The 19,204-nt window shown below is 57.0% G+C and overlaps 3 protein-coding genes across 3 annotated transcripts; 2 read left to right on the top strand and 1 right to left on the bottom strand.

Moving 5' to 3' along the window:
• Window positions 1-784: 784 nt before the first annotated feature.
• Window positions 785-7,238, bottom strand: ABHD8 (abhydrolase domain containing 8). The gene is made up of 5 exons (XM_082835952.1): window positions 7,144-7,238; window positions 5,184-5,931; window positions 3,229-3,399; window positions 2,878-3,094; window positions 785-1,402 (listed from the first exon to the last, which is right to left on the bottom strand). Exons 2-5 carry the CDS (start codon window positions 5,921-5,923, stop codon window positions 1,232-1,234), a joined length of 1,299 nt encoding a protein of 432 aa, XP_082692078.1. The 5' UTR covers window positions 5,924-5,931; window positions 7,144-7,238; the 3' UTR covers window positions 785-1,231.
• Window positions 7,239-9,149: 1,911 nt separating this feature from the next.
• MRPL34 (mitochondrial ribosomal protein L34) lies at window positions 9,150-10,236 on the top strand. The gene is made up of 2 exons (XM_082835578.1): window positions 9,150-9,264; window positions 9,475-10,236. The coding sequence occupies exons 1-2, from the start codon at window positions 9,191-9,193 to the stop codon at window positions 9,686-9,688; spliced, it is 288 nt and encodes a 95-aa protein (XP_082691704.1). The 5' UTR covers window positions 9,150-9,190; the 3' UTR covers window positions 9,689-10,236.
• Window positions 10,237-11,291: 1,055 nt separating this feature from the next.
• DDA1 (DET1 and DDB1 associated 1) lies at window positions 11,292-18,946 on the top strand. The gene is made up of 5 exons (XM_082835330.1): window positions 11,292-11,423; window positions 15,995-16,075; window positions 16,301-16,352; window positions 17,224-17,285; window positions 18,254-18,946. The coding sequence occupies exons 1-5, from the start codon at window positions 11,421-11,423 to the stop codon at window positions 18,362-18,364; spliced, it is 309 nt and encodes a 102-aa protein (XP_082691456.1). The 5' UTR covers window positions 11,292-11,420; the 3' UTR covers window positions 18,365-18,946.
• The last annotated feature ends 258 nt before the right edge of the window (window positions 18,947-19,204 follow it).

The raw sequence follows: 19,204 nt of genomic DNA, 5'->3' as shown, positions 1-19,204 counted from the left end.
AACAGCAGTGCCCCTGTAAGAACCCCTTTAAATTAAAGGTGGGTTCACAAACCAGTGGGGAAAGGACCAAAGGTGCAGCAACTGAGGGACAAAGCTCCCACTGGCCACACAAACCACGGGTAAACCTAGATATACATACATTAGAATAAAATATAGAGGACCAAGAGCACAGCCATGGAGCAGGGAAATTCAGAGAAATCTGGATTCAAAAAAAAAGATTCGAAATAAAAATCATCATGACAAAAGTCACTCAAAACCAAGTTATAAGATAAAATGGGACAGTAAGAGGTACTAACTTGCTGTGTGGTGTGGAGTGAAGGGGATTCAATGAACCTATGGGTGTCAGGCACTCAGCACAGGGCTTTGCATACGCTGACACAATTATGGCTACTGGAATCAGATGCAACCGTCCTCGGATCCTCACCTCAACTTCAGCATCGACCTCAGTTGGTTCTCATTCTCCCCTCCAGGGACGGGCAGCTCACCCCCTATCCGCCTTCTGCTCCGGAAATACTGCCCAAGTAGCCCCTGCATTTTGAGGAGGGAGGGGAGCTCGGGAAACAAGCCTGAACGGCCGACATCCTCAAGTCTCTGTGGGCCAGCCCTGGAGGGGAGGCACTCGACTCAGTTCAGTCTGCACTTGGGGAAACTGAGGCTCAGGGCGGCCCCGCGCTTCGGTCACCCAACACAGGCCTGGAGGCTCAGATTGTCACTTTTTATTGAGTTACAAGTTGAGATGTGCGGGTTCGGTGGTGCCAGCCCCTCCCAAACCCTCCCTCCTTGGGCCACAATAGCTCCCAGCGCCGAGGAATGGGGGGTGGTAAGGGGTCTCGGGCATTGGGTCGGGGTCTCGAAGGTCCCTGCGGGGCTCGTGGGTCCCAGGATCAAGCACGGCGAACACGGAAGACAGAGAGCGGGGTGGTGGCCTGCCTCGGCCCTGGCGTTTTGGGGTAGGGGGCTTCTGTACAAGGTCATCCTCCGCGGGGGTCCCGGCTATGGCCCCGAAAAACCGATGGGTCCCGCAGGACTAGCAGAGAGCGGTGTGTCCACCTGGCTCCCACGAACGCCACGTCCTGCCCAGCCGGCCTGGGGGGCGTCTCTCTGACCTGACCCCGCCCACTGGAGCGAACGGCCCGCCCAGGTGGTCCGCGCGGGCGGCAGACCCAACTCCGGCTCCGGGCCCCTCCTCAGGCTCCTCGGCTCACTAAGCGCTACCCTGCCAGCTCAGTGGCTACTTCTTTTCCTCTGGGGGCGTGGGCAGGGGCTCGGGCAGGGCCTTGGGCGAGGGCTCGGGCTCCCAGAGCAGGAATTCGTGGAGCAGCGTGTTGACCGTTTCCGGACACTCCAGCATCACCATGTGGCTGCCTTCATCGATGAGCTTCAGGAAGGCCAGGAGCAGGATCTGTGGAGGACGCGGGCTCAGGGCAGGCAGAGACAGGCCGACGGAGCTCGGGGCCAGGCTGCCCTGGGACTCCCCCCGCCCCCCCCATCTATGCATGGCCTCCAACATCAGGAAGTCCTTCTTGCAATCTACCCTATATTCCTCCACTTCCACCCAAGGGGGATCTGGAAGATGGCCTGTCACCCTGCTGGAGCCCAACTGGATATTCATTCATTCCCCGTTTATTAAGTGCCTACAATATGTCCAGAGCAGGATTTCTCAACCCGGGCACTAATGCCATTTGGGGTGGGATCATTCTCTGGGATGGGGACTGTTCCGTGCACTGTAGGATGTTGAGCAGCATCCCTGGCTTCGATCCACTAGATGCCAGTGATAGCATCCCACTCACCCGCCACAGTGTGACAATTTAAAATCTCTCCAGGGACTTCCCTGGTGACGCAGTGGTTAAGAATCTGCGTGCCAATGCAGGGGATACAGGCTCGAGCCCTGATCCGGGAAGATCCCACATGCCGTAGAGCAACGAAGCCAGTGCGCCCCAACTACTGAGCCTGTGCTCTAGAGCCCGCGAGCCGCAACTACTGAGCTTGCGGTGTAGAGCCCTGGAGCCACAACTACTGAAGCCCACCTGCCTAGAGCCTATGCTCCGCAACAAGAAGCCACCCCAATGAGAAGCCTGCGCACTGCAACGAAGACCCAACGCAGCCAAAAATAAAAAATATAAATAAATCAAAAAAAAATCTCTCCAGACATTGCCAAATGTCTCTTGGGGGCAAAGTCACCTCGGTGAGAAATCACTGACAGATGGAGAGTCTCTCATGCTAAGGTAGGGTTTCTCAACCTCCACATGACAGACACTTGGCGCTGGATCATTTTCTGTGGTGGGGATGTCCTGCTCATTGTAGGTTACTGAGCAACATCCTTGGCCTCCACCCACCAGATGCCAGAGCACCTCCCTCCCCTACAGTTATGACAACCAGAAAAGTCTGCAGACATTTCCAAGTGTCCCCTGTGGGGCAGAATCATCCCTGGTTAAGAACCACTGGCCCAGAGCTATTCTTAGCCCTAAGGATCTCAAGACCCTTTCTGGGGAATCTGATCTAAAGATCCCCAGCTCACCCTTGAAGAATTATGTAGCCCATCACAAATCCCAACTGTGAAGAGTGCCTTTTTTTTTTTTTTTTTTTGCCATGCTGCCTGGCATGTAGGATCCTAGTTCGCTCACCATAGATCAAACCTGTGCCCCCTGCAGTGGAAGCATGGAGTCCTAACCACTGGACCACCAGGGAAGTCCCATGAAGACTGACTTTTAATGTGCAGGGGGGACAGCACATAAACATACCACCTGTTCAAGGCAGCCCCACTTTCTGGATTCCACCTTTGACTCTCCATCTAAGCTCTGACGTCCCTGGGGCTGGAGCACAAGGCAGAGTCCCCTGGACTGTGCAAGGGGGATCTGAAGTGTGTGGTGGCCATACCTCAGCCATGCGCTGGTCTTCCTCCACCGGCACAAACTTGTCGTGCATGCCATGGACGAGCAGGACGGGCACGGTGAGCTCGGCATGGTAGACCTCATCGCCCTCGGGCCAGTACTGGCCACTCATCATGGCCCGAAGCACAAAGGAAGACACATTGAACGCATTGCCCTCCTTCAGCAGCTGCTTCTCTTTGGCCCCTTGGCGGGCGAAGCCAGCCCTGGGGGTGGGGAGGCACTGTTGGAGCCCTCATGACAGCTCAGCCACCAGGGGTGCCCCCATGCCAGCCCCAGCCATATAGCTTCCCCTCCCATCCACCCTGGGGAGATGCCAGGGCAGGGCCAGGTCACTCACTTGAGGAAGCTCCAAGCCAGACAGGGTGACAGGCAGTGCAGGACGCACGTGGGCATGTTGAAGATGGAGCAGAAGCTGGGCTCCAGTGCCGTAGGGCCCCCGCCGTTGATCATGATCATCTTGTGCACCAGATCTGGGTACTCATGAGCCAGGAACGTGCAGAAGGAGACACTGCCCCATGGATGGATGGTGGGGAGGGTTGAAGGGCAGTGGTCAGCAGGATACAAGCAGTGAAGGGGTTAATGCCCTCCCCTCACCCAGAGGCATATACTTGAAGGCCAAGATTCTTCCCCTGGGGTTCATGGGCACCAAATGGGGGTGAGGGATGGGTAGGGCATCTCGAATGCCCTGAAATTGAGAGACTGTGTGTGTGTGTGTGTGTGTGTGTGTGTGTGTGTGTGTTGAGGGTGGATTTTTTTTCTTTTGGAGAAAGGATCCAAATACACAACTTTTATCAGATCCTCAAAGTCATCATAACCCCCAAAGGAGTAAGAATTACTTATTGCCAAGTGTTAGGAAAGCTATTTGATTAAACCAACCCTTTGGCTTCTCAGAGAACGTCCCTGTTTCCAGCGTATCCCTTCCCTTTAAGGATCTTCTCTCATTGGCCCCTGGGTGTGACACATCTGCCTGCCTTATGCAAGGTGGAAGGGTGCAGGTACCTCTCCTCATTCCCCCTAAAGCAGAGTTTGTTTTGCAAACTGTGGCCTGTGGGCTAGCTGCTTGTTTTTGTAAACTTAAGTTTACAATCTTGTAAATGTGTAAAATATTTTATAAATAAAGATTTATTAGAATAAAACCATGCCCATTTGTTTACAATTATGTCTGCTTTCTTTCTACAACAGTAGACATGTGAAGTTTCAACAGAGATCAACCATTATGGCCTGCAAACTTAAAATATTTACTATTTGGCTCTTTAAGAAAAAGTTTGCCAACCCTTGCTGAAAAGAGGGACAGGATACAAGCAGGAGTCAGGTGGACTTGACTGTCCCAGTGACTCACTGTGTGCCCTTGGGCAAATTGCTTAACCTCTCGGAGCTACCATCTCCACATTTGTGACATAGTAACTGTGCGGACCTCACAGCATTGTTATGGGGTCACAGGAATTTCCACAGGTGGGTGCTCATTTAATTGGAGGAATCATTTAGCATAAGCATCCACTTTGAGGTATGTTTTCATATAAGCAAATAGGAGCTATGCTATTTCCCAGTCTGGCTTCCTTTCTTTTGGAAACTTATGTAACATTTCCTTTTCTTGTCTAGTTGCATGGGCTACAACTGCTAAAACAGTGGTTCTCAACCTGGCTGGCTGATCAGATCCTGCCTTTCCTCCTGGGTAAAGGACAGAATGGTACCACTTGGCAGTGATCGGGCACCCAGGCCCAGAGCCTTCCATGGCGTGGGCTCTCATCTAAATGCTAGGTGGTATTATCTGTCACCCCTTTAAGGAAGAATGAATTATTGCAACCTGTGCCCTTGTAAACAAAAATTATGGGATTCCAATTAGTCTTTCCTTGGAGCCCTTGGGGTCTCCAGAGCAACCAATTTTTGAACTTAGTTGAAGACAATGGTTCTCAGCTAGGGGTGATTCTGCCTACCAGAGGACCCTTGGTACTATCTGAAGGCATTTTTGATTGTCATGATCATCACTAGACCATTGTGCTAGCGGCATCTAATCGGCAGAGGTCAGGGACGCTGCTAAACATCCTACAGTGCACAAGAAAGCCCCTCACAGAAAAGAATTACCTGACCCAAAATGTCAATAGTTCAGGGATTGAGATACTGCTTTAAAAAATTGTGAAACAATAGCATTGGTGGCAGGAATCCCTGTTTTGTTGCAGATGTTAGCGGGATTTTTCAAGAAGGGAAATCTTTCAAGAAGTATTTTGTGAGTGGGAGTCCAGTTCCTGCCAGTCTCCACCCTTCACCCTCATCCCCACCCCAGTGTTGGCTCACCCGTAAGAATGCCCAATGAGCACGTTTCGCTTCTTGGCATAGCGCTTGAAGATGGCACGCATGTCCTCTGCCAGTGCATAGAAGGTGTAGGCGGCGGCCACCTGGGGCGCTGAGCTGGCCCCGTGGCCGGCCAGGTCGGGCGCCACCACCTCGTAGCCCAGGCGCACAAAGAAGTCCAGCTGTTCCTTCCAGATGGCCAGGGAACCGCCGACACCGTGGATGAAAAAGAGCACCACATCGGCCTGGGCGCCCTTGCAGCTGGTGATGCGCTTCTCACAGTCAATGTGGATGGTCCGCTTGGGGCGTCGGGCTCGCCGCCGTCGTCCACCACTGCCACTCCCAGCACTGCCTGGGCCCGAGCGGGTATCGCTGCCCGCTGGGTCAGCCAGCTCTACCTCGAGGGCGGCTGGTGGCTCCCCAGAGCCGTTCTGCCCGTGCAGGAGGTCAGCTCGTGGTGCCCGGCCCAGGTTCTCCACCAGTAACCGCCCATTGCGGTACACGGTGATTCTGCGCTGGCAGTGGACCAAGCCAGATTGGTCCCCCTGGGCGGCGTCTGACAGTGGTGGAGGTGGGGTGGGGAGCGGAGCGGGTCCAGCATGCTTCACCCGCAGCACGCGGCCAGGCTTGACCTCCACAAAGGTGTAGCCATCACTGGACTCCACACTCTCCAGAGGCCCCACAGCATTGGGTGGCGCGCCCAGCAGGCAGCAAAAGATCCCATCGGTCACCCCGGTCAGCATGGTGTGTCCTGTGAGTGGGGTTGTGACAGCCAGGTCAGAGGCCATCTAAACAGGGAGCCTTCCACTCCCATAGCACCCACTCCCCACACCTGGGTCAGGTGAGTTGCACTGCGAGGCCCCATCTAGGCTCCAGTTTGGGGGTGGCCAGAACCAGCCACGCACTGAGATGTTTTGTCTGGTCAGTGCCTGTGTGGCGTTCGGCCACCCTTCTGGGCCAGCCTAGTCTATCCTAGAGAGAAGGTTGTGGCTGACACCAAGAGGCATTCACTGGGGGTGGCTTCCCAGAGGAGGGGACGTTGTGGCAAATGTAGCCCATACTTGAGGACCCTCCAGCTCAGGTTTATAGCAGTAATGCCTTCCTAAACCCACTCATTCATTCGTCCATTCATTCATTCATGCACTGTTTCCTTAATTCACTTTCACTAAACCAGCATACCCTGAGGGCTCCAAAGGCATCTAAAAATGTGCAGATCCCAAAGAGCCCCCATCCCAGGCCTCTAAACCTGGCTTCTGAAAGGTGAGACCCTGGGAGAGGGGTTTCAGGACTGAGCTCCAGAAGCCCTTGTCCAACTCCCCAAGACCACGAGTGCAATGGGTCTGTTTCACAGACCTACAAGCTGAGGCTCAGACACTCTGGGAAGAAGATGCTCTGTCCCCACTGCTCAGTACCTTGGGTTCTGGGGAATCTGGCACACAGCCCCCAGTGGTGGAGATGAGGATGGAGAAGGTAAAGCCCTGGCTGGGGGCCTCCAGGCCTCCATCCCGCTCCATGAGGGCTCCACGGCCCTCACTCCGTGTCCATGGCAACTGCAGGCAGTTACATAACTCGAGGGGGATACCCGCGCAGCGCACCCCCATTGTTCAGGCCCTGGTGATGGGACCAACCCCTCCCCGTCCCCATCCTGGGCTCCGCGGGGATAATGAACGTCGAACACCCGTCCTGCAGTGGCCCGTATTTGCTGAGGAAGGGGAAGCAGGCCGCGCCCCCCCCACCTCCGGCGGGGTTCCAACCCGGGATTGCCAAAGGGGGCGCAGATGCGCCACGCCAGACCCCCTCCACAGAGCCAGGCCCCCGCCTCCTGGGTGCCCGTCAACCCTGCGGCGGGGGTCGAGGCCACTGGGGTTCCGCGGCTTCCTAAGGGCTTTGTGGACACCCCCCATCCAAAGTGAAAGACCCAGGGGCCTCAGTGTCCCCTTCCCACGGCCCGGTCCCTGCTCACCTCATCGAGGGCCCTGGGGCCCGGGGCAGGGCAAAGGGGTCCCGGGCGGAGAAGCCGGCGTCCGCCTGCGGGCGCCGTTTACATGGTGGCGCGGGGTCGGGCCGGGCGCGTTTACGCGGGCGGGCGCGGGCCCAGGGCGGTCAGTGCGGGGACATCCCGCTACCGCCTAGCGAGACGGCCCTTTAAGTGTCTCCCCCGGGGGGGGGGCGGGACCGTGCACCGACTGACTGGAGCCTTGGCCAATAGCAGCTGCATAATGACCTGGCCTAGTTAGACTGCCAATCAGAGGCGGCAACTCCGGGATGAGGGCGGGCTCTTGGGGCAACGACCCCGCCTCCCTCAAGGTTTACGGAGGTGGAGGGAGGGATTGGGCCTGGTTAACCGCCAAGGAGGGGTCGCATCCTGAGGTCTTCCGGGCCCCTCCTCGCCGCAAAGAGGATCTCCTCGGCTAGCCTCTGCCTCCGAACTGCCCTGTCCCCTCCAAACGGAGCCCCCATGCCCCTCTCTCTGTGCTGACCTTTCCGTTCTACAGTCTCCCAGATCTTTGCAATTTCAGGTGGGGAAACTGAGGCTCATAAGTGGCACAAGGTCACAAGGCAAGCTGGGGGGCAGAGATGGGACTTGGAACCACGGCTGTGTGATTCCAAGTTCTGCAAATTGTTATTCGTTAAACCATTAAACAGATATCTTGGAGCTATGGGTAATTAAGGAATTGGAGTTTCACAAATAGGCCAATTTAACTGGTGACCCTGGTCCCAGCCGGAGCCAGAAAGCCCACAGTTCAAATCCAGCCTCTACCCTTTGCTGATATGTGACCTTGGGCAAGTCCTTTCCCTGAGACTCCATTTATTTCTCTATGGAATTAATTCCCTCATGAGTTTGCTCAGCAGGGAAAGTGCTCCATACATTATTGGCATTATTATTGTACTGCTGTAGTATTGTAGTGGTTTGCTAAATGATGGTGCAGGTAGGATGGGCTTCAGAGGACAAGGGGATAATCATCCCTTCCCCACTCCTATCCCCTGGAATTTGCTGCCAGAGCTGGGTTAGGTCCAGCCACCCACTCTTGCCTACTCAGGTGCTCCTGGGAGACTACAGTTGCAGAAAAAACTTGCAGAAAAAACTCCCCTCCCCCTCCCCAGGCTGGGAGATACTGGGGTGCCTGCAGGGACTTAGCTGCAAGCCTGGCCCTTGAGGGCGCCCTGGGCTTCAGGGAGAGTCTGGGGAGAGCTGTGTGGGGGCAGTGTTGGGCCAGAGGGAGGGATAGGATTGGGGGAAAGGAAGAAAAAAATCTCAGGAGGATTTTAAAAAGATGACTAGGGGAGCACCAGGCAGAGGAGGTTGTAGCTGAAATTTAGGGTGTGTGTGTATGGCGAGAGCGGGCTTCGAATGCCTGCCAGATATTTTCCCTGGGGCAATGGGGAGCCGTAGAGGGTGTGTAAGAAGGGAAAGAGCTCAGATATGAGTATTAGAAAAATAGGGCCTGAACGGGGGCACCGCCAAGGGCAAGCCTGCAACCGTTGAGTTCTGCAGATTGAGAAACTGAATGACCACCCCAAGGACATCCAGCCAACACCAACTCAGACTTCTGGGCTCCCCGCCAAGGGGCGGAGACTTGGCTGGGGCTAAGGGAAAGCTGCCAGCCGTGTGCCGTCTGCCTGGCTCCCGCTGGGGGTGGGAAATTCAACCAGCCGTTTCCTGAGGCTGCCACCAGCTGCGCCACCGTCACCCCAGGGTACCCTCTGTAGAGCTACAGGAGAAGGAACTACAACTCCCAGCAGACCCAGGGACATAATGTCTTGTACGCACGCGCATGCGGAGGAGGCGCCGTTCGCCTGTCACCTGCTGGTCCACAAGAAGAACTACACTCTCCTGTGGGCCCTGACGCTCACGCCTAAGATGCGGTGCGCCTACGTAGAACTACAACTCCCGCGGCAATGAGGGCTCCGCCTAGAAGAAACTACATTTCCCAGAAGCCCTCGTCCCGCAGCTGCGGAACCTATGGGCTTTGAAATAGCTGCCACCGGACGGCGTGCCGGCGGCGGACATGGCTTTCTCGACCAGATCGGTGGGGCGCCTGTTGGGGCCAGTCAGTAGGTCAGCGGCGCTTTTGGGTGGCAGGTGAGTCCTCAGGGGGACCCCTTCCCAAATCTGGGAGTAAGGGCGGCGTCGGGGACTGGCCCCAGCTGTTTACCAACCACATGACCTTCCAATGCCTTGAGAACTCCTCGAGCACCTTTATGCTGCCAGGCTCCCTCTGGCATTGATCGGGAAACCCAAGCTCGGAGAGGTCAGAAGTCACACAGCGCTCCCTCTAACCTTCCCCGGCAGGTGGCTCCAGCCCCGGGCCTGGCTGGGGCTCCCCGACGCCTGGGGACTCCCCGCCGTGCAGCAGACCCGGGGCAAGGCGCGCGGGAACGAGTATCAGCCGAGCAACATCAAGCGCAAGAACAAGCATGGTTGGATCCGGCGCTTGAGCAAGCCAAGCGGCGTCCAGGTCATTCTTCGCCGCATGCACAAGGGTCGAAAATCGTTGAGCCACTGAGCAGCGCGACGCTGCCCGCTGGACCTCCCCCCACCATTAAAGCATTTTTCCTCGCTGACGACTGGGATTCGGACGGACATGAATTCTCAGATTTCGGGGTTGGCCCAGGGAAAGAATTGTGGGATTGGACTGGAAGAGGGAGTGGGAAGTCAGACCTTGCCAAATGCCTTTTTACGCTTTTGAATTAGGAAGAATTTCGAACATGTGCATCAGTCCACAGAATGGTACAGTGAACGCCCTTGTAACCCGGTACACAGCTCTACCCACAACCTATCCTGCCCTCTCCTGAGGTGCAAATCTCGGGCAGCAGGTTATTTCTTCTGTAAATATTTCAGAACTCACTTCTCTAAGATAATGGCCCTTTAATACATATTCACAAAGCTTTTCAAAGCTAAAAAAAAAGGTCAACAATTCCTTCATGTCATTAAAAATCTAATAAATGTTCAAATTTTCACTTGTCTTATAAAATGTCAATTCTCACAGTTCTAGGAAGGCTTGTGGAGAGGTGGGAGGGGTTTGAATCCTCCACCTGCCCCTTGGGGATGGGCTCTGTGACCTTGAGCAAGATCTTAGCCCTCTGAGGTTCATTTGGTTCCAATAAAATGGGACTTCCCTGGCAGTACAGTGGTTATGACTCCAGGTTTCCACTGCAGGGGGCGCGGGTTCCATCCCTGGTTGGGGAATTGGGATCCTGCATGCTGCGCGGCCAAAAAAATAAAGAGGATCCATGCTTAAAATGAGATGCTTATTTCTCCTCTGCTGTGATGTTGGTGTAATAATACTTAGTAGCTTCCATTTAGTAACTTATTGAGTACTTCCTTAATAAGTTCTTGTTCTCTCCAGGCTGTCAGGCTGATGGTGGTCGTGGTGGGGGGGCGGTGGCTTGATTCGTACCCAGGCAGTTTGGACACAGTGGAGTCAGGGCTGGGAGGATGATTGTGAGGACTGTGGAGCCCAGAGGAGGCACTGGACTTTGCCTTGGGAAGAACGCAGTCGAGGAAGGCTTCTTAGAGAAGGTGGCAGGGTCTGGGAGAGTCCAAAGGGAGGAGGGATTGGACGGGTCAGGATAAAAGGTGGACGAAGGAGACCGGAGGGGCCCAGAATTTGGGACCGAGGAGGCGGGACTGGATCCTTGGGATACTGGGGAGCCAAGGGAAGTGTTTCAAAGATGCTGTCAGCTTAAAGATATCAAGCGGCTAGTGTGGGAGCAGTTTAGATATGCCGAAACCTAAGGTTGGGACCCCAGGGAGGAGGCTGGGAGTGTAACGGTGGGTCCCTATCCTTCCGGGGGCTGCTGTAAGAACCTCATGAACCACCATATGAAAAAGCGTAGCAAATGCTAGAGAGACCGGTGGGACCTCCGGGTGTTGCAGACTACAAATCCCAAGGGGCTTTGGGGGCGCGGCCTCCGCCCACTTCCGGATTTCGCTGCTCTTCGCTTGCAAGTCCCGGGCGGGGTTTTGCTCTCTCAACTGAACTTGACAACGAAGGGAGGCGGCGTGGCGACCAATGGCCGCGTGACTTTGCCGGATCTAGCCAATGGGAGTGCGCAAAGACCGCATAACTTGGAGGCAGGGCCAGAGGGCGGACCAACGACTGAAGGGCGGCCGCACCAGCAGTGTGGGCTGTGCCGTGGCTAGAAGTTACTGTGCGGCGGCTGCTAAGGAGGCGGCTGTGGTGGCGGTGGCGGCGGCTGAGGCGGTGGCTGAGGCGGCGACGGAGGAAACAGAAGATGGTGAGGGTGGCCGCCAGGGCCGTACTCCCCCTCCGCTCGACAAAATGGCGCCGCGGGCCCACCCACCTCCAGTAACCCCCGAGGCCCCTCACCGCCCTGGGGGGCCCGGCCCCGCCCCTCTCTCTGACTTGTCACCTTCGACCCCCCGGGACCCTGCTGTGAGCTTCTTGCTGACCCCGTCCTGGCTCCATCTCCGACCCCTGACCCTATCTAGGTTTCCAGGCCCTGACAACTCATTCATTTCCGGGTCGCGGCTCCCCCGGAAATCGCCTGGGGGTGTGGGGATGGGGTCCCCCGAGACCCCCAACTGAGGCCTCGTCCTCCGGGCGCCAGGCCTGGACCTTTCCTGTTCGGGAAGGTTTGGGAGGCCGGCTTGAGCGTCGGGGCGGGGAGGGGGCTTGACATCGTGACATGCGGGGCTTTATCGCCAAAGGAAGTGCGACATCGCGAACTGCCTTGGTCCCCCAGAGCCCTGACCCCACCTCCAACATTCCGGTCCCGATCAGCTCTAAGAGGGAGCGACTTCATCTCTCCAGTTATCAGGCCCTGTCCCTGTTAAATGAGGGTAGCAATAGTCCAGACTTCATAGGGTTGTGATAATTTGGGGAACTGACGTCTTAAAGGGCTTGGGACAGTGAACGCTCAACAGATGAGCTGGGTGACTCGGGGATGGTGACATTCCCTCCTAGCTGTCTCCTCATCTTGAAGTGGGGATAATGACAACTTTTGGGGAGGTTAAAGTCCCCCTTGGGCCGCTCACTCATCCTGGGATTTGGGTCTGGTGGTTCTTTGGGGTTTGGGCTCTCCACCTGTGAAGTGGGACACAGCCTCACAGTTGGGCTGAAGCCCCCTTCATTCCCTCCACTCTTTGGCATCCCCAGGGCTGACAGAGGTGATGGAGCTTTTGTCAGGGCAAGTCAAACCCCATTGTTCCTGGACTCAGGGTCCCAGCCCACAAGCCATAGTCCTTGGGATGTGGTGGGGAATAGATAAAAGACTTCTTGTCAGGAAGGATATGGGAAAGTGGTAAGTGGGTTCCTAGCACGTGGGTCCCCAAGCCTGGGTGTTGTCCTTGACTCCTCGCTGCGACCTCATTGCCCACTCCCAGTTCCTAAGAGGGTTCTGTTGACTCTGCCTCCAGAACGAATTCTGAATCTGTCCACAGCTCCCCACCTGGTCCCGGCACTGCCACCTCCTGCCTGAACACCTGCTCCAGCCTCCTCCCTGGTCTTGCCTCCATCCTGCCCCACTGGCAGTCTGTAATTCACCCAGAACCAGAGGGAGCTTTTAAAGATGTCAATCAGATAATACCACTATCTAGCTTACAAAACAGTGGGGGGGGGGGGCTTCCTGTTGTAACCCCAATGAAACCCACCTCCCCTCCTCAGCTTCCAAGGTCCCTGCCCAGCTCTGTGACCTCATCTCCACCCCCTTCACCCCTCCCCGCTGTGAGCTCCAGCCACAGTGGCCTTGTTTTCACATCTTCACATTCAGTCCCTGCCACCCCAGGGTCTTTGCACCTGTTACTCCTGCCTGGATTGCTCTTCCTCCTGTGAATAACATCTGCTCAGAGGGTCCCTTCCTGATTGCAGGAGGCCCCCATGCCTCCTCTCTCTGCACACCATTTCTTTTCCTCATCTTGCTTTGGTTGGGTCACTGGCAGGCTGCCCACACAGGGACTGGCACACAGATATTCAGCGAGTGTTTGCTGAGGCAATGGACAGCTTCTGGGCCCAGCTGTAGCTAGGATTTGTCTGGCTGAGGTGAGGATTTCTCCCTGTGTCTGAGGCTTGGTTTTCCTGCTTAGCTGACAGGAAGTACTGGCCATGCCCTGTCTGCATTCATTTATTCAGCACACATGCATTGATACTAACAGCTGCCCTCAGGGGTGCTCTGGGCAAAGCTCTCTCCCTGTGTTGTCTTACTGAAACCCAGAATAACCCTGGGAGGGGTCCCTCTTGTAAACCGCGCTCACAACTGGGGCGGCCAGACTGGGAGGTCACCTGCCCCAGGTCACACAGCCAGGGAGGGGCCCATCCAGGATCAGTGCAGGCCTGGGGCTTCGGAGCCTCTCACCACTCTGCTGCCCGGCCCTATGTTAGCCCTGTCAGGGACCCAGGGTTGAGCCAGCCCTGCCCTGCCCTCTGCCTCAGGGAAGTGGCAGTCCAGTGAGGGAACTGGATGTGTAAACAGATGACCTCGTTGGGGTATGAGCGTGCCTCTGGCAGAGGATCCCTGGTAGAGGCTTCCGGGGTGTGGGGAGAGGGAAGGGGGAGGGGGTGTTTCGAGCTGACTGGAGAGTTTGGCGGGTGTTTCCCACGTGGAGAGCAGAGGGGCATTCCTGGAGGGTGGCACGGGCTGAGGAGGTGTGTGGCAGGAGGCTGGCGTGGGCCAAGCCGAGCCAGGGCTGCGGAGGGCTTTGAGTTGGGGCAGGGAGCCCTCCTCTCCTGTAGGTCTCAGGCCTGCATCACTGCATCTGGGCAATCCTCCCCATCCCCCAGACCAGCCAGCCTTCCCTACCCCCTCCCCCTGCTCTCATGGGCCTCACATGGCACCTCGTGGTGCCCTGTCCTCATGGCCACTCTGCATTCACTGCATGGCTTTGATCCACACCCGTGTCCCCATGCACTGGCTGTTCCTTTGGGCCAGAAGTAGGTCTGCTGTGGCTCTCCGCAGTGCCCTGGGTCCTGAGAACACCTTGCCGGATGGATGAAGCTGGCCCCATAGTCTGGGGCTGAGCTGAGGCAGGGGTCCTGGGACAGGGAAGGCAGGTTTGAGGCACTCTGAGCTGGCTCTGGGGCCGTAGGTCACCCAGATGTGAGGGCCACCTCCTGGGTGGGAGCAGGAGGCCCATCCACGTTCCAGCTCCCCTGGCTCACCCATCCCGCTAGGCTCTTGCTGGGGCCCAGCAGAGGAGGGGTTGGGCCCCACAGGGGAGAGGACGCCTGTTTCTGCGGGCACCAGAGGGTGATGGGGGATCCCCTGAACAGCAGTTTCCCCGAGAGCGCAGCGCCTGGGTCAGGCATGACGATTGAGCACCCGAGGGAGGGTTCACGTAGCCTGTAGGCTCTGAGCCCTCGGCTCTCAGGCAGGAAGCAGAGGCACTGGCATCACAGAACAGGAGCTTGGCCTCTGAGGTTAGGCAAACCTGGGTTCAGTCAGCTTCCTTGTTTTCTCGTTGGGGCTGGGGGACCTCAGATGAGTGTTACATGACCTTTTTGCCTCAGTTTCCTCGTCTGTATGATGGGGTGATTCCAGCTTGGGAAACCCCTGGTCCTCCCCAGCTCTCCCTCTCCAGGCCTGACGACAGCGTTGCCCTCCTGCTCTGCTGGGAAGTCACTCCCTGCCCCAAGTTCTCAGCCTTCATCCCTCTCCGGGGCTCTTGTGCCTCAGTTTCCTGAGGCGGACACAGCTCCCCTTGGCCTTTATTCACCCCCATCTTGTGGCAGAGACCTGCCCTCCACCCAGAGTCAGGGTCTTCCCCTTCCAGAGCTTTCTCCCTTCCTTGCCCAGTTGGTGCCAGAGCGTCAGAGAAAAAGGACTTTCCAAGAGTCAGAGCTGTGAATGAATCTGTCGCTGGCTCCCTGGCACCTTGCGGGCCTGAAACCTCTGGTGCCTGAACCCCTGCCCCAGGCACCGGGGGCAGGGAGGAGCCAGCCTGCTTCCTTTAGGCTTCTGGCCCTCCCCGCAGTGGGAGGCGTTCTCCCCTTACAGGGCAGCCTTTGGATGTGGGGACCCCAGGAGCAGCCCTCGAGCCAGCCCTGGTCCACACAGTGTTTGCTGCAAAGCTCAGCCAGTTTTAAAAGGCTGGCACTGGAACTTCCCTGGCGGGCCAGTGGTTAAGACCCTGCACTTCCAATGCAGGGGACACGGGTTCGATCCGTGGTTGGGGAGCTAAGATCCTACATGCCACATGACGCAGCCAAAAACAAAAAAGAAAAAAGCTGGCACTGACGCTGAAACTTGGGTTTCTGAGTTTTCTCAGGATTCGGAAGCTCGGTTGACCCCAGGCTTCGGGTCCTGTGTCCCAGCAGCCCCTGTGTCCCAGCTGCCGTTTCCCCTTCACCCAGCCTCCTGCTCCCCCACCCCCATGTATTGTCACATGGACCCTCAGAGTTTCTTAGGGTGGACAAGTCTCCATCCCAGGCTCTATCAAAGGCGCATAAATGGAGGTGAGACTACGAGTTCAGTATTCAGCTAGCACAGAGGACAGGTCTGCAGTCGGATGGGCCCGGGTCCGGCTCCCCACCCCACTGCTTGCTCCTGACTTGATGCAAGTGTCCTGGCCTGTTTGAGCCTCAGTTTCCCCGCTCCTTGGCCTGGTGACAGGTTTATTGTGAGGACCCTGTGGGAGATCATACCCTTACTCTGGGGTTGGTTACTTTGTTCTGGTCATAAGAGTGGACACATCAGGTGGCCAGCTCAAGGGTGAGTTCTAGAAAACTTGAATGACAGAACAGAAAGAAGGAAACCGGAAGTCACCCGGTAGGTAGCCCACCCGGTCACAGGTGCTCCGGGGGTGGCCCAGCCTGCTGCCTGATTTCTCACTTACCATCTTCCCTGTCTTCTAGGCAGATTTTTTGAAAGGACTGCCTGTCTACAACAAAAGCAATTTTAGTCGATTTCATGCCGACTCTGTGTGCAAAGCCTCGGTGAGTACGTGGGCCGTGAGCTGCCCTCGGGGAAAGGGCCGGGGGTGGTGTGCAGCCCCCCGGTCGGGGTCTTGCCAGAAAGAGGGGCCGAGCTTCAAACCCAGCCCCACTTGAAATCCTCACACGTCTTTTGATCTGCATTGGAGGGCGGGTGCTGAGTTGAGGGGTGAGGGGACCCCAGACCTGTCTACTCTCCTAACCCACGCCTTCCCAACCCTCCCACAGAACCGACGTCCCTCAGTCTACCTGCCCACTCGGGAGTACCCGTCCGAACAGAGTAAGTGGCCTTTGTTGTTCTGTCTCATCCCGGCTGCCGAGGGGAAGGGCCAGAGGGTAGTGCAGGAGGTGACCTGTGGGAAGCTGGGCAGCTCCCAGCCCTTGGGAGCAGCGGGAAGCCTGGCTTTCCCTGGGACCCTCCTGATGTCCACGCCGGCATGCACGTCCAGCCCTGCAGGGTCCCAAGCTGGCCCTCGTCTGCCGCTCCCTGGCCCTCACCCCCACCCCTGCATCAAGTCAGGCCTCCCCTGCTGGCTCCCTGTCACAGGTCTCGAGACTCATACCATAGGGTGGGGGACCCAGCCCAGGCTGGGGTGGGCAGCTTGGGGAGGGGGCGGCTAGGCAGAGGGACCTGCAGGGAAAGGCCTGGAGCCTGCAGAGCAGGGGGATCTCAAGGTTATTTATTGTAGTCATGGTGTTTTCTTTCAACCGTGAAAAAATCCTGGACTCTGCTGGGTGCGTTCTGTGGTCACTGGGGCACAGCATGTGGATCTGTGCTCCTGGTCTGTCTGGGAAGACACCCACGTGACCTGGCATGCCGGGGCTCATTCCCCCGCCCGAGGGTGGAATCCGAGCTCAGCTTAGGACTCGGCCTCTCTCTGGGAAGCAGGGACCCTGTCAGGGCAGCCAGCTTGGGCTCATGGTAGTGGCCTGTGCTCAGGAGGGAGAATGCTTGGCTTCCTGAAATCTCCTCCAGGGTTGGGGGTGGTGACTTGAGTCACACAAAGGCCACCCAGGGCAGGGACAGCCCAGAGGCCAGGAAGGGGTAAGCTCGTCCTGGGAGGGCAGTGCAGGCTGGGATGGGGGCTGGGCCGCCTGCAGCCGGCTCCCCACAGCTTCTTCCTGCAACTTTATCTGTCTTTTCTTCTCAGTTATTGTGACAGAAAAAACAAACATTCTTTTGCGCTACTTACATCAGCAATGGGACAAAAAGGTAAGGCACGTGGGCTCGGGGAAGGAACACAGTGCCCAGCAGGAGGCTCTGAGAAGCGGAAGGACACCGGTGGCTGGGAGACTGGGTGTTCGAGTGGGGCCTTGAGGGCTGAATAGGCGTTTGCTAGGTGATTCAGGAGAAGGAAGAATGTTCTAGAGGAATGGCTGTGCAGAGGCCACAGGGTTCTAGTGCTCAGGGACAGGCAGGTAAGCTGTACTGAAGCCCATCTCCCCACAATTTGTGGGGAGCACGGCCCTGGTGGCAGATAGACTTCAGTGTTGTTACTTGGAGTCTTTGTTCAATGATGAAAAGTACACACGATTAAAAATCCAGGCCCTACTAGGATGCGTAGCTGCTGTGAAAAGTCGTCGCCCCCGTCCTTCCCATAAGAGGCCACCTTTCTGACAGGATATTTTTTTTTTTCTTTCTTGAAAATCTGCACGTGTAGTTTTGCCGTGTGGTCAGATTGTTTTTTCCCCATAATGGTGAACATTGGACAGTGACCTGCTCTGGGCCAGGTTGGAGGGAGACCCCATGATGAAGTGACTGCTCAGAAAACCCCAGCACCTGGCCACCCCCGCCCCACAAGCCTTGATTCCCACCAGTGAGGAAAGGAGGTTCTCCCAAATCGGCATGCTTTCCTCTCTGTGGCTATTTGCGGGCTTCCCCGGGTGGCTCACGAGTGCCCTTTGCCCTCCGGCAGGGTGGATGGCTTCTCTGAGTGTCTGAGAAATGCTGTGTGGGGGTCATTGAGAGTTGTGGTGACTCCTTGAAGTGCTTGTCACAGGCTGGTGTCCCCAGGGGACCATGGCTTGGTGGCGCAGGTCCAGGGGGCAGAAGGGGCTAGCCACGGGCCCTAGGTCGACTGCCCGGCTCTGTGATGTGCTGGGGCCCCAGGGCCAGCGTCAGATTTCAGGAGCTCCCCCAGCATGAAGACTCACAACCCCTCCGCTTCCCCTGCCCCCCAGAATGCCGCCAAGAAGAGAGACCAGGAGCAAGTGGACCTCGAGGGTGAGAGCTCGGCACCCCCCCGCAAGGTCGCACGGACCGACAGCCCGGACATGCACGAGGACACTTAAGACTCACACTCCCCCACAGGCGCCTCCTGTCTTGTCTGCTCCTCGCCCGCCCGCCTTGTGTAAGCGCCCCGCCCCCCAACCCCTCCGCCGGCCCACCCACGCCCCACCGTCCACACCACTTCCAACCTCATAGGAGCCGATGTATTTATTTTCCTTGAGTTTTTATTTATGCTGTAAAATGTACCAAGCGATGGTTAAAGGGGACGTCAGACCCAGTAGTGTGATGTTGGTAGATGCTTTTAAAAAACAACAATTGTTACTCACCTCCCCCCCTCCAGTTCCCCCTCCTCTCGCCCCCCAGTTCTCCTCTGGAAAACTGGAGCGTGTCTGAGAGGGTCTAGAGCCAGGCCCCTGCTGCAGCCGGCCGGCAGGGGTGGGGGCCCTTCTCCCGGCTCCCACCGGCTGGTTCGGGCCTTAAAGACTTGCCTTGTCTCGAGTTCCACCGGGACCTATTCTGTGCCCAGACCTTGCTCTGAGCATGCGTAAGGGGGAGAAGTCAGCCCTTCCGGATCTTTCTCTTAAGTCATTTTATCATGGACTAGTGCGTGCTCCATGTCCACCCCAATAAAAGGATCTTTCCTACCCGACCTCGCGTCTTTGCTCGGCGTGCCTCAGCCCCAGAGGATGGAGCCACTGAGAGTCGTCCCATCATCACCAAGAGGAGCCGGAAGGGGCCCCCAGACGCTGGGGCCCCAGGACCAGCTGGATTCTCTCGTGGGCCTGCTGCGGCCATCTCGATCAGAGCCAAGACCTGCCCGGACCCGCCCCTCTACCCCAGGCGTCAAGGTGTCCTCGAGGACTGGGACACCCCAGAGAGACGGTCCGTGCTGCCAAGGATGG

The sequence above is a fragment of the Leucopleurus acutus genome, assembly GCF_964270905.1.
Source record: "Leucopleurus acutus genome assembly, chromosome: 3".
Taxonomy (NCBI): domain Eukaryota; kingdom Metazoa; phylum Chordata; class Mammalia; order Artiodactyla; family Delphinidae; genus Leucopleurus; species Leucopleurus acutus.
Note: the sequence above shows the minus strand (reverse complement) of the source record. Positions and strands in the feature narration are given on the sequence as shown.

What these genes read in the sequence shown, in the direction of transcription:
- ABHD8 (XM_082835952.1), bottom strand. Translation starts at nt 5,923, where the DNA reads ATGCTGACCGGGGTGACCGATGGGATCTTTTGCTGCCTGCTGGGCGCG. An exon ending in CTGGCTTGGAGCTTCCTCAA is followed by an intron (nt 3,095 to 3,228) that starts GTGAGTGACCTG and finishes CCCCACCCCCAG; the next exon opens with GGCTGGCTTCGCCCGCCAAG. An exon ending in AAGACCAGCGCATGGCTGAG is followed by an intron (nt 1,403 to 2,877) that starts GTATGGCCACCA and finishes CGTCCTCCACAG; the next exon opens with ATCCTGCTCCTGGCCTTCCT.
- MRPL34 (XM_082835578.1), top strand. Translation starts at nt 9,191, where the DNA reads ATGGCTTTCTCGACCAGATCGGTGGGGCGCCTGTTGGGGCCAGTCAGT. An exon ending in GCGGCGCTTTTGGGTGGCAG is followed by an intron (nt 9,265 to 9,474) that starts GTGAGTCCTCAG and finishes CTTCCCCGGCAG; the next exon opens with GTGGCTCCAGCCCCGGGCCT.
- DDA1 (XM_082835330.1), top strand. An exon ending in ACTCTGTGTGCAAAGCCTCG is followed by an intron (nt 16,076 to 16,300) that starts GTGAGTACGTGG and finishes ACCCTCCCACAG; the next exon opens with AACCGACGTCCCTCAGTCTA. An exon ending in GGAGTACCCGTCCGAACAGA is followed by an intron (nt 16,353 to 17,223) that starts GTAAGTGGCCTT and finishes TTTTCTTCTCAG; the next exon opens with TTATTGTGACAGAAAAAACA.